Genomic DNA, 16,252 nt, shown 5'->3' with positions numbered 1-16,252 from the left:
TAGACTCTGGTTTGAAGATCCTAAGTGTTAATGCATATGCTTGAAACAAATGATCCCAAGTATACAAACAAGTAATAAGAGAAACAAAGTCTTTATAGAAGAGTAATTCTATTAAGAACAGAGATAGGAACAAAACATTGCCATACAAATTCTGTAAGATGTGAAAAGCGCACTTAAAAATATAACGAAACAAAAAAAGTCTACTTGACATTAGTATATCCTTAACTTTATACATGAGAAAATGGTTTCTTTTGACAATTTTCTAGACAAAACATTAAGAATCATGTTAGATCATTTACGTATGTACAAATACACCATCTTTAAATGATCCAATATGAACTGCCAGATTGTTTAGGGCTCTATTAATTTTCAAATGAAAAGAACATAGAGACATCTTAATCAGTGTAGAAGAGAGAATCCTGTCCCCTCCATTTATTTGTTTCATATACATCAATATTTCTTCAGTTGTAATACAAAAAAAAAAAAAAAAAAAAAAAGAGAGAGAGACAAGTTATACAAACAGGATACTTTCTTGACTAGCACTTTCATCAGTCCTCGATGCACTGTTAGAGCAACACTTCTTAGTTTAGGTCTAATCCACTGCTTGAAAACCAATTAGCAGATTGCGTCCACATTCCACTTCTGAAGTAGTATGATGAATCATATAAAAAAACAAAAAACAAAAAAAAAAAAAACACCAGGTGCACCCATGATAGACTCCTGCTTTCCTGGAAAATGCGAACATGATTCCGGGTTGCAAAAACTCACAAAAACATTTCTGTAGGCATTTAATCCATAAAGAAATCCAATAGGAGGGCATCCCAGTCTAAACTCGTTGCTTTAACAATCAAAATTGTAAACCGTCCATTCTTGATCCGAACCCTTAGCTTTTATGTCTGATACTCCACCAAATGCTTTGGATATGTGTGGCGCTGGCTGACTGGGATAGAGTTCCATCTTGAATTAAATGTTCAAAGTTTATTAAGAACAGCCTGTGGTTGTATTCTATGAGGCTGATGACTGTAGTTTGTTGTTATGAGACCTAGAGGATACAGAGAGAATGAGGTTAAAAGCCCTTTGGTTTTATTGAACATCCACAAATGGGAAATCAAATCTACAGAACATAGAAAAAGAGCCTCAGGGGTTGAAGGAATGGCAGCCATGTTGGCATAATACAACGGGAATGCCTTCAGTCATTTAAATTGGTGCTGGCTCAATCTCAATTTGGAAGAAATGAAAAAAAAAACAAACAAAAAAAAAACATACCCATTTCAACATTTTTTAAAGCATGGTCCTTTATTTTCAACACTGTAATCCTAATAAAAGGATTTAAAACATATTCAAGCCAACCGAAACTGCATAGATCCTGCGCAAGGTATAGAGTTGCACAAACTATCAGCAATTCATGAGTCCTCTCAATGAAAACCTGGACAGATCAGCGAACCAGCTGAAACAAACATGTTGTGAAGCACATTACAATAAAACTGAACAGAAAAAGTCTTAAAATGTCTTGAATAAGCCAATCCATGTGATAAATATGAACATGCATCCATGTAAACATCATAAATAACATCATGTGATCAGCAAACGTAATGGGGGACAGAAAAAAAAAACAGGATCATAAATGCACAGACAGCATTTCCCTTGATTTCTGTGTGTTCATAGTGCTTCAACATGGCTGCCGCTCTCTGATTGTCAAAGGCCTCACTGGAGTTTTGGCTTTTATTGACAGGTTCTCATTTCACTTAAATGTACATCAGTTTCCACTGTTAATAAAACAGCAAGTTCCATGATTCTCTAATACAGAATGACTCCGCCCCTTCAGCCACTATGACTTATGACAATCTGCAAGAAAGGATAATGGATTGTATGAATGACATGCATGAAGCACAAACACAAACACTTATGTTATCAGGACAAGATGGGAATAAGAGGATGGAATGCCAGCCAGAGAAATCTAAGGTTAGATTACCACTATACTGCCTCTGTGTTTAAAAATATATACATATAATCAAAGCAAAAACATTCATAGTGTGACAACAATACACAAAGACAAGCAAACACAAAACAAAATTGGATGTATGTAAGGCAATGTAATGGAAAAGACTAATGGAAATTGTGAAATCGACAAGAGAGCAAACTATACAGTACAATGCAGCTACAAATTTAGTACGAAAAAACTATGGCACTATGGCTTAAAAAAACCTTACCTGTGGTAAAACCACTGTAACAACCTTTTATGTAAACCGATAATCGGTTTGAACGATTTTTAAATTGCCATTTATGACTTTCTAACTACTTGGTAAACAGTAATTTTGATAGATGACAAACACATATTTAATGTGTTTTCTGGATAATTACTCTAAAATATTTTAAATATAATAATAAAGAATAATATTAAGCTTCATTTTTAAAGAAAAACATTGATCTGTATCGGTTTTAGTCTTGCTTAAAGTGTTGTTGGTTAGCGAGTAAATTACAGAATTTAACCTATATATCATTAAATATCCTAAAAACCTCCCTATGCTGCTGTATTGTACGCATGGGTGCAGACGTTACCTGCTTGCTTTGAAAGCTTTGAGTTTCTGTACAAAGAAAGACTCCAGGAACTCAGCACACTGGTAAAAAGGCGAGTCGCTGGGATTGTAGTAGCGGCAGTTGTCAAAGATTTTGGTCATGTCCGCTACGAACTCTGTGAGTTTGCTGTAAAAGCGTTTCTGTATCCTCTCCTCCATTGTAGAAAGGTCTGCATATAACAGAAAAATAATGAAAATCACTACTAAAATGCAAATTCTCCAAAGAAATACTTAATTAACTCATCATTTATGGATGTAACGATTAACCACGAGTTGGTTGAAAATCGATTCCAATATGTGATGATTCCAATCCGTTGAGATGCTAAACAAATTGCAATACACTTAGGAGTAGAAATTTGTATGAATGCATGTCTGAGGGGAACTTAGAAAAACGTTTTTAGAAGTATTTAGAAAAGTTTAGATGGTATTTTTTCTTTTCATCTTGCTTCATATTAAAGTTCATAAGTGCAGCGCTGCTTTGTTTACAAAGAGGAAGCTCTTACCCATTGGTTCCTTGATGATCCCATAATAATCTGGAGCATCATTCGGATCCACTGGTTCCAGGAATGGCCACGCCATCTTATGGGACTGACATATAGAAAACAAACAATGATTATGAGATTCACACGAATCGATCGCTTGCTTTTGTTAGGATTATAACTAAACCAATTCAAGGGTTTGAATCAATGAAACACTTTTGCATTGTGTCCCATTCCAAACTAAACACCAGCCTTAAAATTCCAAACAGTCAAGACCCCATACGAACCTGTAAGGAGCGCAGGATTCGCTTCAGCCCCTCGTAGTCTTTATCTGTGAGTGGCGTCAGGACCGTCATGGCATCCTCTGTAGACTGGCACTGCGGGCACACGTACTCGTCGATGTGTGTGGCTTCGCTCTGTAGGATGCCCACGCAGCGCCCGTGGTACCAGTTCTGACAGCGATCGCAGCCGATGTAGAACCTGAGGAAGCAGCAGGCACGAGCGTATCAGAAAACATGCTTCCACATGAACCTTTTGAGACAGATGTGATTAGAGTGCAGGTGTGTGATTACTGTGACTCGTCGTAGGGAGTTCTGCAGATGCAGTAGAGCTCCTCTGTGCTTCCTTCCTGAGCTCGTTTACATTCTGAACAGATGTAGTCATCCATCTTCTTGGCCTCTTTCTCAGTGATGCCCACACACTCTCCATGATACCAGTTAGAGCAGAGGTCACAACCAATGTAGAACCTGCATCAACAGCGTACCAACATTAGATTCAGCTCACCCAATTCATTTTCATATATATCATGAAAAATCCTATTTGTATTCTTACAGCTTCAGTAGCATGATTTACATTTAAACTTATGCATTTTGCCAAATGCTCAACTGCTTGAGCTTTGGAAGCAAATGACACTAAAGTGTACTGGTTAACCAAAATTGTGAATTTAAAGTGAATCATCTTGTGAAGTATGCAAGAAATTTGACGTTTAACAGTTTTCCAATATATTCAAATAAGTATTGTACCAATTTGGAATTATTTTCTAAATTTTTTTTTTTTTAATCCAAACACAAAAGTATAAAATATCCACAAAATAGAAAAATCACATCAGACCTATTAATTAAGTCCGATGCCAAACTTTTTTTTTTTTCTGAAGTTGACATTACATTTTGAATTTTTCGGCAAAAATAGGTATATCGTTTACTTTTTAAAATCTTAGTTCAAAAATTTGAACTCATGGTGTAAATATATATATATATGTTTTGTATTGTAAATAGCTCTCTTTATTTTCATCTTGGTGTGCGTTTATATTTTTATGCCAAAATACTTACTATTATAATAATTATTATTAAAGAAAATATTAAATATTAATAGTGTAATTAAAAGGAAAACAAATTATTAGCACCTAACACACACAACTGACAAATAGGTATACTGTCTCCTTTTAAAATCTTATTATGTTTATATTTCAAGCCAAAAATGTTAGCTTGTAGTGTAAATATTCAAAACGAGGTGATAAACAAAATAGAGAAAAAGGAATTCCTTTATTATAAAAAAAAAAAAAAAAAAAAAAAAAAAACACCTCCTCCCACAACCTCCTAAAATTGTCAGCACTGTAAAGTTATACCTGGACTCATCGTAGGGCGTCTTGCAGATGCAGTATAGCTTGATGTCCCTCTTGCTGTCCTTTGAGGTAGTGGAGATCATCTTTTTGTGTTTGGACTTGGCGGCGTCTCTCTCCTCTTCCCGCTTGCGTTTGTGTGTGGAGGAGGGGGACGTGACGGTGGCTGTGTGTGAGGGGAGACCGCCGCTGTGCACGTGTGCGCTGGCGGCCGCAGCAGCTTGTGCAGCCGCAGCCTGAGCTTTCTCCTTCTCCCGCCGCAGCTTGATGAGATCGCGCTTCAGCTCCTCCTGCAATCAAAGACAACACCAAAGTGACTCAACATACGCACAGTAGCTTCAGCGGTCTCTTTGGCAAGTCTGATGTGTGTGTGGTGTTAATAGAGTGTGTGTGTGTGTGTGTGTGTGAGTAAAGCTGAGATGTGGCTGTCAAATGAAAGCATTCGTCTCTATTGCCAAATTCACAGAGAACAATGGGCATTAAATAGTGTATAGGATCAAACACTACCTATCAAAAGTTTTATTTATTTTTTTTATTAAAAGAAATCTATGATGCTCACCTGATAAAAACCAGTATTATGCAGAAATATTTTTTTATTAATTTTTTTTTTAAATTTATTCCTGTGATGCAAAACTGAATTTGAAGCACCATTCCTCCAATCTTCAGTGTCACATGATCCTTCAGAAATCACTTTAATAAGCTGATTAGCTGCTCAAGAAACATTAAATATTAATTGTATGTATTGTTTAATAATCTGTTAATTAATAATAAACCTATTTCTCCCCGAGTAAGGTCTCAGCACTTCCTGTTCCTCTCACCTGCACTTGCAGCTGTAGTTCTTTATCAAGCAGAGCTCTTTTCTTCAGGATATCAGCCTTGAGCTGCTCTTTGTGTTTGAAGAGCAGAGCCGACAGCTTGCTGGCGTTCTGCTTGCTCCGCTTTTGCTCCACAGACTCCTCCCGTTTCCTCTTTTTGGCTGCCTGCCTCTCATCCTTATCGATTTTATCCAGGATGAACTTCATCACCTGGTTACAGACAATCATCCTGTCCGGAACAGACAAAACACAGTGGATAAGGTTGATTAAAGTCAGCCGATTCTTAAATGAGACTCCCATAAATCCAGCTTTAGTCCATTATCTGGGGAGCACACGTTACAAATATAAGGAACCCTTAAAGGGGGGTGAAATGCTCGTTTTCACTCAATATCCTGTTAATCTTGAGTACCTATAGAGTAGTGCTGCATCCTTCATAACTCCAAAAAGTCTTTAGTTTTATTATATTCATAAGAGAAAGATCGTCTGTACCGATTTTTCCCGGAAAAACACGAGTGCCTGGAGGGGTGACGTGTGGGCGGAGCTAAAGAATCACGAGCGCGAGTAGGCTTTTGTGTTGAGCACGTCTGGAAGCTGTGACACTGTGAGGACAAAACCAACCAAAACAAACCACGGCTAACAGTCAGATTCAGCGTATATTTATGATCCAGAATCAGATCCAGAGGCTGAAATTGAACAAGAGCAGCATCAGCAATCAGTCTCTATGTGGTATGTACTGAAACTGTATATATTTGCTTAGCGGTTTTGGAAAATGACTAAGTTCCACTTTCTTTGTCGTCTTTTTTTTTTCTTTTAAGCTGTAGATGTGGAAAGTGCAGTTTGATGACAACATCGCATGTTGTTTACTTGATGTGCTTACGCGCTGATAGCTAAGTTAACAACACAAGAGATATTTGAAGCAGTTTTACTCACCGCCTGCGGTTCCAACACACGATCGTGACCCTTTTTCGTTGGGACTGCATTATCCTTAAGAAATAAGCGATGTGCAAATCCGGCGTCAAACTGGACCTTGTTGTAAAACAAGCATCTTCGAAATGCAGGGAACAAACACAAACACTTGCACAACTCCGTTGATGCTCTGTAAAAATAAACTCCATCCACTGGTCCCTTAATGCTGTTTCTCTTTTGGTAATCTGTGCAGGGTTGTCTTGCCCTGGCAACCAAAAATACACTTCTTTTGTGACATTTCGCGACGCTCTCGCTCTGATCAGTGAATATCTGTTGTGCTCTCAGTGCTCTGCTATACGGGAGCGCGCGCTCTTCCGGCAGAAGTGCCTCAGGACCCATATAAGGAAATTCCGCTCCATCTAACGTCACACAGAGCCATACTCGAAAAAAACTTTCCGAAACTTGTGACAAACCGGAAGTAGTATTTTTGGAACAGAAATACTCCTTCAAACGCACAACTTAATTTTTGAAACTTTGTCCATGTTTAGCATGGGAATCCAACTCTTTAACAGTGTAAAAAACTCAGTATGCATGAAATAGCATTTCACCCCCCTTTAATAATGCTTCATGTTAGCTGGAATTTAAAGTCCCTGAAAAAGTCACTTGGAAAGAAGGGAAAAGGTAGATGGACAACATATAGAAAGTGTTTACCTCTGGTTCTCCTCTCTCTCAGCAGGAGTCATGGTTTTCTTCTGTTTTAACTGCTCTATGGCCACATTCTGCTTCTGAGCCACCTAAACGAACATAAGAAGCGTTTAAACGCAAAAGTTTCAAAACAAGATGAAGCACCATCAGTCAAGATTGTAACTACTGTAACGTCATGAAATAGTATAGTAAATGTTACATCAAGCAGGAGAATCAAGCAGGACAGGACCTGTGCTTCTAAATCCATTAGGATTTGTACGGATAGATACTTTGTAAGTGAGGCACACATTTAACTGCAAAATTACTCATTCAAAATAACTAAATATGTTTTATTAAATACACACATGTATTTAAACTGGTTTATGTAATACACGTTAAGTAAAGGTTGATCAAAATTGGATTTTATTGACAATGCAAAAATCTGTTTCAAGAGTCTGAAAAGTGCAGCGTTCACATTTAATTAAATCATCACCTCCTGCAGTTTAATGATCACATTAGGCCATATCGCAATCCTGTTAAATAGATAATAAAGACTGTTGTTCCATTTGTTACTATTTAAAATTTTTACAACTTTTTATGACCTTAAACTGTTCAAACTGAATAAAGAACAAAAAAACAAAACACATTAAGGACTATGTGCACTCATTAATAGTAACAATAAAATCGTTATGTTCAATCTTTTTTTATTTGCATTTATTTATATTTATCCATTGTGTATTATAATATTAATTCATTTATCTACTATATGAACTCATAATAAATATTGTAATTTAATATTATTAATTCTTTGTATGTACTGTATTTTCATATTGAATATAAGAAAATATATTTTTTAATTCCAATATACAAGACATTCTAAAAAAATTTGATTTACAACTTTCATTCCAATCAAGAAGCATTGGAATTAAATTAACAATTATTAACACATTAACATAGCCTTATATTTTAAGAATGTAATGTTTCAATTAACTACGGGTCATTGCAGTCAGTGTATCCATTCATGCATGCATAATAAACTAATGAATAACGCCTCTAATTGTAGTCACGGATAACAAAAAAAATATCAGCTGAACTCATTCTTAAAATTTTGTTGCAAAGCCTATTAATTTCAGCTCAAAATCGAAAATTCAAACATTACCAATCGTATGTTGCAGCTGTGTGAATGTAGCTTAAAGTTTACATAACATCCAATGTTTCTTAAAAAAAAAAAATTCATATCGATTACTGTTTTCAAACGATAAATCGCATCCAAAATAAAAGTTTTTGTTTACATCATATATGTGTTTATAGATAAATATAAAGACATGCTTGTATATATTCAAGAAAATATTATTTATATATATTAAATAGGGCTGGGATAAACTATTTTTTAAACGATTCATCTAGCGATTATTTTTTCGATTAATCTAACGATTAATTTTCAAGCATTCCGCCCTTTTTCTATCGTGTCTAATGATTTTGGTTAATATGCACGAGGGAGAGAGAGAGAGAGCAAGACAGCGCTCGTGTAGTTTGAAGACTGTGAGTGCGCGAGCGTGCGTGAAACTTTGGTGTTTCGGCCTTTTTCTATCGTGTTTAATGATTTTGATTAATATGCACAAGGGAGAGAGAGAGCAAGAAGCACTCGTGTTGTTTGAGGACTGTGAGTGCGCACGCACAGCCGGGGCTCTCTCTCGTACGCGCCCTGTCAGGCACAGCAGTCATTCTATTCTACATCAGGCCGGCGACACACTGGATGCGTGGCGCAAGCGTCTCAGCTGCATGGCGTGTCTGTTTTTAATTCGGCTCCCATGTTAACAGGTTAGAGCATGCAGACTGCCTGTGTGAGACGCCTATTTTTCACGCTTCTGGTGTGTAAAGACACAGAAAACGCGAAGCAGCCACCACGCTTCTGGCACGCAGCAGAGACGCCACGCAGCCAGTGTGTCACCGGCCTCACTCACTGATCAAATAAGGCTTTGACAGCCGCCCAAAAAAAAAAGATCAATGCAGAAAAACCCCTGGATTGGTTATATAACGTTGGACAGAATGTTGATCCAGCCATCGCGTATATTCAGCGCACATGCATAAGGTAAATGTTTTTCCAACGTTTTTTAGAGAAATAAAAACAGGTCGACGAATTGATGCACATATTTTGTGTCAACGTATTTTTTGCCTCGACATCATCGATGACCTCGACGCGTTGTCCCAGCCCTAATATTAAATATATTTATGTATAATATAAAATAAAAATATATATATACACACATGTGTATTTATATGTAATTATACACATAAAATATTATGTAAACAAAAACGTATTTTTAAGTTAAAACTCGTACTTATTTTGGATGCGATTAACAGTGATTAATCGTTTGACGACTCTAAAATCAATCCACCTAAATAATTCTGGAGTCAAATACTTGGGTCCTGACCTGTTTCTGTATCAGCTCGCTCTGGCTGACGTGCTGCTGGGCCTGCTCTCTCTTAGCCTCCTGCTGTTTCTTCTTCTGCTGCTGCTGTTCACAGAGCTGCTGGATCCGCTGGAGCTGCTCCTGTACGCTGGCCGTCTGGATGGTCACCAGGTTCTGGATCTGGTGCGCTTGGTCTTGCCCTCCGCCCTGCTGCTGGATCTGAATGGGCAGTTGCAGTTTGATCTGCTGGGGCATCCCGGCCGTGGTCCCGACCTGTTGGACCTGAGCTTGAATCTGGGCCGCTACCTGACTCTGGATGTGGGAGATGACCTGCTGCTGGAGCCCGGGGACGCTGAGGAGCTGCGGGGGGAGCTGGATCTGGGGCTGGACTTTGGTAACCGTGGTCTGGGCGACAGGGAGGGTGGCGACCTGTTGTAGGGGTGCGGTGGCCATCACCTGTGCTATTTGAGGGGTGGGGGTGGGGGCGGGGACGGGTGTAGGGGGCGGGACTGAGGTTTGAGGAAGGACCTGGGGTTGAGGTCGGAGCTGTACAGGAGGGTGTGGCTGTACAGATGGATTCTGTACAGATGGAGTCAGTTGGTGAACGACTGGGTTTGGGACTGGGGTGGGTGCTTGCTGGGCAGGCTGTGATAGAGGCACAGATGATGTGGGAGGAAGCGAGGTCGGAGGTGGGGGCTGTGGAGCAAGACGAGCAGCTAAAGAGAGAAAGAGAAAATGTATTAGAACTCTAGCAGGCAAATATAAAAAATAATATACTCAGTGTATATACAAAATTTCTAATACATAACAGTCTGACCTGGCTGAATGGGTGCTGGAGTTGTGCTGGTGGCAGCAGCTGGTGCAGCTGTGGCTGGGACGCCTGGTGATGCTGTCGTGGAGGGGGCAGACACTGGTGCAGGGGCCATGGGTGTGAACAGGAACCGCTGGACTTGGCCATTGGGCATGGCTGCCTGCATAAGCTGCTGACCAGGCCCCGGGATGACCGTCACCCCCTGAGGAATGACCTGGAGCTGGCCTGTGGTCTGACCTTGCCCCTGGATCACAACCGTCAAGCCCTGGTTCCCTCCCTGAAGAGCCAAAGAAGGAGCTTATTTCATTATTAACTGTAACCAATAACCTGGATTAGGTACGTTGTTGCAATAGAGTGCTATAAGGATGATGCATTTTTACTCATTTGTGAAGAATTCCAAATATTCCAAAAGCCAGTGGGGTTTTGTCAAGGCAACCAGGGTGAGACTAATTTACTAACATACTAGCATGTGCACAGTTGAAGCGGGCACAATAAACACATTAAGACAGACTGATTTAAACCGAGTACACACCTGAGCCCCCTGGGTGAGCTGTGTGAGCTGGGCCAGAGTGAGTTTGACCTGACCCTGCTGTGGTCGGGGAGAAGACGGCGTCTGGGCTGGGTTTGGTGTGGAGAGGCGAGGAGGAGTGCCCACCGCCTGAGCGCCTGAACTCGTCTGCACTGTCTGCTGAGCTTGGCCTGTGTGACAAAAATCACATTTACACTCCAAAAATATGCTATATATTCAAAAGATTTATCCATTATGCAATCGAATCAAGGCACATTTATTCATATAGCGCTTTTACAATACATATTGTTTCAGTAATAAACAGAAAAATAAGTTTAAATCTTGTAAAGACCATCAATTATGAAACCAATTTCAATTTCAGCTGTCATTATTCAGCTCAGTTCAATAACTAACAGTTCATCAATTATGAAACACCAATTTCAACGATGAGACAATGAGACAACAGTGTTCAGGAGTTTAGTTCAGTAACTGGCAGTGCTGCAAAGTTAATCAAACATGAAATTTGCCGAAAGGAAACCATTATTTAGTTTCAGATGAAAACAGTTCAATGCTGATTTAATTCAATAGTTTTGATGATGCAAAGTTATTATGCAGCTCAATTCAATTCATATTTTGGCAGCACAGATAAATCAATAATATTACTGCACTTTAATTGTATCTTTTAAATAATGACCATTAATTGTCATTATTTACTATACTAATCAAATAAACATACGGTTTAATTAATTCAATGCAAAAAATGAACCATTTCACTTCCAGGATGAAACCTGGTTGAGAATACCTTGCTGGACCATCAGGGGTGTGCGAATGATAGTCTTGCCCAGGGTGGTGGTCTGCTGCAGAGGAGAGCGTATCACAGCCATCCCTGGTCGGAGAGTGCTCCCAGTCGTTATGACCTGGGCAAAAACCATTACAGAAAATGTTATGGCAAGGACAAAAAATGCTGAGTTTTCCTGAGTTTGGATCATTTTACTGAGAGCTCATGCCTGCTGCGTGGAGGTGGTTGTGTTGGGTCTGATGTTGATGGTGGCCGTACGGGGCTGGAATGCAGGGAAGGACTGAGCGGTGCCCGCTGTGCTCGATGGAATGATGCCCACCACCTTCTGCTGCACCTGCACCAAACCTGCCGGGGTCATGAGCGGAGTCAGTTTTCTCCAAGAATACTGCATTTCACAGATACATATCTGCTCAAGAGTTTGGAGCTGGTAAGATATTTCAAAACAAGTCTCTTTCGTTCACCAAGGCTGCATTTATTTGATCAAAAATAATTTCATGAAATACGGTTTCAGTTTAAAAGACATTTACCATTTTAATCTATTGTAAAATGTTATTTATTCCTGTGGTGGCAATGGCTCATTACTCCAGTCATCAGTGGCACATGATCCTTCATATATCAAAAGAAAAAAGTCTTACTGACTCCAAACATTTGAAAGGTCTTTTTATCAAAAACTGAGAGTTGAAAAAATGAAGGTTAAATAAGAGGAAAACGGAACGACAAAGTATTTAAGCATTAAAAATAGAAAAGTAATCCGTTGTGTTCAACAATGATAATCAACTGAATAAAATCTGAAATAGTAAAGCTGTAAAACAGGCGCAAAGCTTGTACCAAAATTTTGTGGATGTTCACAATGACAGCAATTAAACAATGTTTGCTTGAACCGCCACCTCTCATTAAAACTGAATGACATTCGATTTCTCCATAGCAGCAAACTGATGTCAGTCTGAACACCCTGATAGACAACAGGCTGTATCAACTGACCCATGCTCAACATATGTTGTTTATACGGGGTGCTCCGATCAGGATTTTTGAGGCCGATCACAGAAAGCAGTATCTGCTGATAGGATCACCAATACCGATCTTTTTAAAGCCTTCGTTTTATCATGTAGAATTATCTATAGTGATGATCAGATCAAGATCAAGATTATCAAGATTATTATTATTAGGCATGTATTCAGGGCCTGAATTTTATTATATATATCTCACCTAAATATTTGATCATGCACTACAATTTGACAATCGTGCAATTGTCAAATTGTGCAATTGTCAAATCACAATAGCTTACACACAGCGCAAGCCTGATATGTGCTGTATGTGAGGTGGCCTTTTACACCAGGTTCACACATACTCCGTTTGCAGTGCGCATGCAGTCCATGTAAGCGGTGCAGAAGCAGCACGGACTGTGCTTTCACACAGGAGTCCGCTACTGATCCGTGGTGGTTTACTTCAAAACACATTTATCCATTTGATTTCAAATCCAAACATTGTTACTGAGAATGCTTTTTCAATATTGTGATTCTTTTTTACACAGTACATTAATACAATCTTTAATGTTTAAACACAATTTAAACGACTTTGCTTACATTATCACAAACATTCTAAATTAAAACGTACCATTGACAGAAATAAGTCAGCTTTACTGCCTTTTCTTTTGCATTTAAATCTGTATTATAAGCAATCCTGCCATTCATAAAGAACTTTGTTTTCCTACGAGTGCCATCTAAAACTGCTCTTTTCCTTTAAACCTTACCAAAAAGCGATAGCCTATGTGTTGACTGTGAAACAGAATAGACTTTAATTATATGCATTTATTGTGTTATTACTACATTTTCTGTGTCAATCCATGTTCATATTTAACGCTAACATTAAAGAAACGATCTCAGTGCAGATGCACTGCTCATGGAATAATGAAGCGCACTGCCGGACTGCAGCCGTGTGTTGTCACTGCAGTGTGAACGCTTTAATCAATTAACATGAGCACCACATGCACTGCAAATAGAGTAGTCTTAGCCTCAGACGTCACGCCCATGGACTGCTGGCTGAACGTCTGATGCACACGCCACGAGTTTCGAAGTCATCAGATTGGTTGAATTCTACAGGAATTTTTCTGCGAGACGTGCGTGTCGTCTTCTTTAACGTTCCGCCTGGAAACAAAGATGTCACGGCGCCAAACACCCTCACGAAAGAGGAAAGCCGCGCATTTACAACTGTGATGACGAGCGCTTATCAGGATCAACTAAACACTGGATTCTCAAAAGTATTTGAAATATTTTACGTTTTTAGCACAGAATCCTTAATATACATCAGAGTTTTACACACCGGTCTGTTGTTGTGGTGACATTTTCACACCCCGAAACGTGCCCCTGAACGAAACTATCTGTAATTAGGAGGTTAAAAAGTCTCATGGGCGGGCCTTGGCCAAAGAAACCTACCATGGATTCCAGACCTTCAGGCGTCAGTCTAAAAAGAGACTAAAAATGAAGAAAGGTGAACCTGGTGAGTGTGCGTGAGTGTCCTAGGAAAGCACGAGCGCTGAATGGTTTAAACACTGGCAAGGATTAAAAAGAAATGCAATTTATTAGCTTCAGTGATGATGCAACACTGCTTTGATTGTGCAAGTGACAATTCCTGTGACAACTGTGCAGCATGTAGCTCGCTTATAGGGCAGAAACGATGTGATTTCAAGCCATTTGCCCATTTTGAGAGAGAAAGAGAGAGCTTGCGCAGTGATTCACTCACACTGTTTGTGAAATTCTGTCTCACAGAAAGTTTTCAAATGACTTGCACCGCTGATCAAACATCCCAAATCGATTATCGGCCAATAGTGATCACTGATCGGTAGCCGATCAATCAGAGCACCCCTATTGTTCATTATTAGAAACAAAGTAAAAAAATATGCTTTTTACGAATACTGAGACGATATTTTGCCTTTCTGCGTGCAGGCAGACCTAACAAATTTTTTTTTATAAAAAATAACACATGCCAATGATGTTGGAGGCCTGTCGTACCTCCTTGAGTGGTTGGCACGTTCACTGTGACTATCTTGCTGTTGGCTGGAACAGGTAGTTTAGCAGCAATGACACTGCCGGCCATAGATCCCGCAGCAGCGATGTGGAACGTTTGCCCAGACGTGATGGCGCTACTCGCCGCCACGGTCACAACCGAACTGGTAGAGACTGCAAGACACAGGTCTGATCACCACCCTAGCACATACATCTCAATCAGGAAATACAGCATCGGTTGCATCCAAGTGCGCCACGGACAACGAAACGACGTCAAGCACTAAAAACACCACCACGAATAAACTTACCAGAACAACAACAAAAAAAAACTGGACGGAAAAAATAAATACATTTCAATTTCCAACCAAATAGACTATCGTGCAAAACAACAACAACAACAAAAACATCTAAAATGACAGTTATCAAGCTACATTATAACCAATGCCTTCTCACAACATTGTAAAGACTGACCTGTGTTGCCTTGTTGGCCCTGTTTGACCCAGGAAGCAAAGGACTGCTGGAAGTTCTTGTTTTGCTGGAATGTCACCGGAGAGCCCAACTTGGTGGTCATTACCACTTTTGGTGCTGATGTTACCTGACCGCTAGCAGAGCCCACCACCACCTTCTGAGTAGTGGTCCCAGGGGTCGCAGGAGTGCTGGTCAAGGTGGATGTGTTGCTGGTGCTGCAAGGTTTCTGCTGTTCCAGCCGTTTCTGCAATACAGTCATTGAACCGTTCAACTACACAATATAAGCAAAGATACTAGACAATAAAAAAAAAGCCCAAGATAAAGTCAGCATGGGTGAGTATTTTGATTAAAGATAGATTATTAAATTATGAGGATACACCCAAACCAAACTAAGAGTGAAATTATAATTAAAAGCCATAAAGTAAAAAAAACCCAAACAATACATATATATCAAAAGGCCCATTGGGAAGAACACCCATTCTTTTCAATATTGTGCCCCTGGTTAATAAAAAGGGGCGCCTCAGGTGGGCACATGTCTACATTCCCACCTGCTGGGCTGCCAATCTCTGCTGCTTTAGCTGAGCTTCCAATTGGGCCTTGATCTCCTCTGCTTTCTTCTGCACACTAACCTTAGTTGGGTCAGCTGCTTGCGACTTTTCCCTCTCAACCCTGTGAAGTCAGAACGTTTCAAAATCTTTAAAAGAATACGAATGATCAAATAAAACATGATAAACTGGGACACGCTGACCGTTGGGAAACATATAAATTGGAAAATAAGTACATGAACACAGGAAATACCATCCTAAATTATTGTTATCATTAATACATGCAAGTATTAATGTCTTATCTACAACGATTCTTTCTCCTAGAGAAAGTTTTGATAGAACGTTTCACAAATGAGTAAGGAATCACTAAGTTGGGTTTCAGTGTGTGTACATTCACAGCAAAAGAGAGAATTCCCACCTTTCAGTAAAGGCTCGAATCTCCCAGAGTTCCAGGTCTTCCTCGGCCACCCAGGTTTCGATCACAACAGGCCCAGTCTGCTTGGCTGGTTCTGGCTTCTTTGGTCTCAGAGCACTTGAACGCAGGCCTTTCCTTTGAGGTGTGGGAGTTTCTGCTCAAAAGGAATGATGCATAGATCAAATATCAGCAGTAATTCTGGTCAAGCAAAC

The 16,252-nt window shown here is 39.6% G+C and overlaps 1 protein-coding gene across 13 annotated transcripts in view; it reads right to left on the bottom strand.

Moving 5' to 3' along the window:
• Positions 1-399: 399 nt before the first annotated feature.
• Positions 400-16,252, bottom strand: part of LOC127951845 (nucleosome-remodeling factor subunit BPTF) — a 33,803-nt gene continuing 17,950 nt past the window's right edge. For 5 of the 13 annotated variants that reach the window (XM_052549910.1, XM_052549913.1, XM_052549915.1 and 2 more), the window contains exons 16-32: positions 16,044-16,194; positions 15,629-15,749; positions 15,084-15,324; positions 14,619-14,786; positions 11,819-11,955; positions 11,614-11,728; positions 10,836-11,002; positions 10,310-10,580; positions 9,514-10,208; positions 7,106-7,188; positions 5,492-5,717; positions 4,680-4,963; positions 3,628-3,801; positions 3,343-3,535; positions 3,080-3,164; positions 2,560-2,746; positions 400-1,042 (exon numbers count right to left, since the gene is read on the bottom strand). In XM_052549910.1, the coding sequence (XP_052405870.1) occupies positions 1,006-1,042; positions 2,560-2,746; positions 3,080-3,164; positions 3,343-3,535; positions 3,628-3,801; positions 4,680-4,963; positions 5,492-5,717; positions 7,106-7,188; positions 9,514-10,208; positions 10,310-10,580; positions 10,836-11,002; positions 11,614-11,728; positions 11,819-11,955; positions 14,619-14,786; positions 15,084-15,324; positions 15,629-15,749; positions 16,044-16,194 (3,335 nt within the window). In that variant the 3' untranslated portion in view covers positions 400-1,005. Of the gene's footprint in view, positions 1,846-2,559; positions 2,747-3,079; positions 3,165-3,342; positions 3,536-3,627; positions 3,802-4,679; positions 4,964-5,491; positions 5,718-7,105; positions 7,189-9,513; positions 10,209-10,309; positions 10,581-10,835; positions 11,003-11,613; positions 11,729-11,818; positions 11,956-14,618; positions 14,787-15,083; positions 15,325-15,628; positions 15,750-16,043; positions 16,195-16,252 lie in introns of all 13 variants that reach the window. The other 8 variants (XM_052549912.1, XM_052549923.1, XM_052549917.1 and 5 more) reach the window with 5 other exon arrangements.

This window comes from Carassius gibelio, chromosome B3, assembly GCF_023724105.1.
Source record: "Carassius gibelio isolate Cgi1373 ecotype wild population from Czech Republic chromosome B3, carGib1.2-hapl.c, whole genome shotgun sequence".
Classification (NCBI taxonomy): Eukaryota; Metazoa; Chordata; class Actinopteri; order Cypriniformes; family Cyprinidae; genus Carassius; species Carassius gibelio.
Note: the sequence above shows the minus strand (reverse complement) of the source record. Positions and strands in the feature narration are given on the sequence as shown.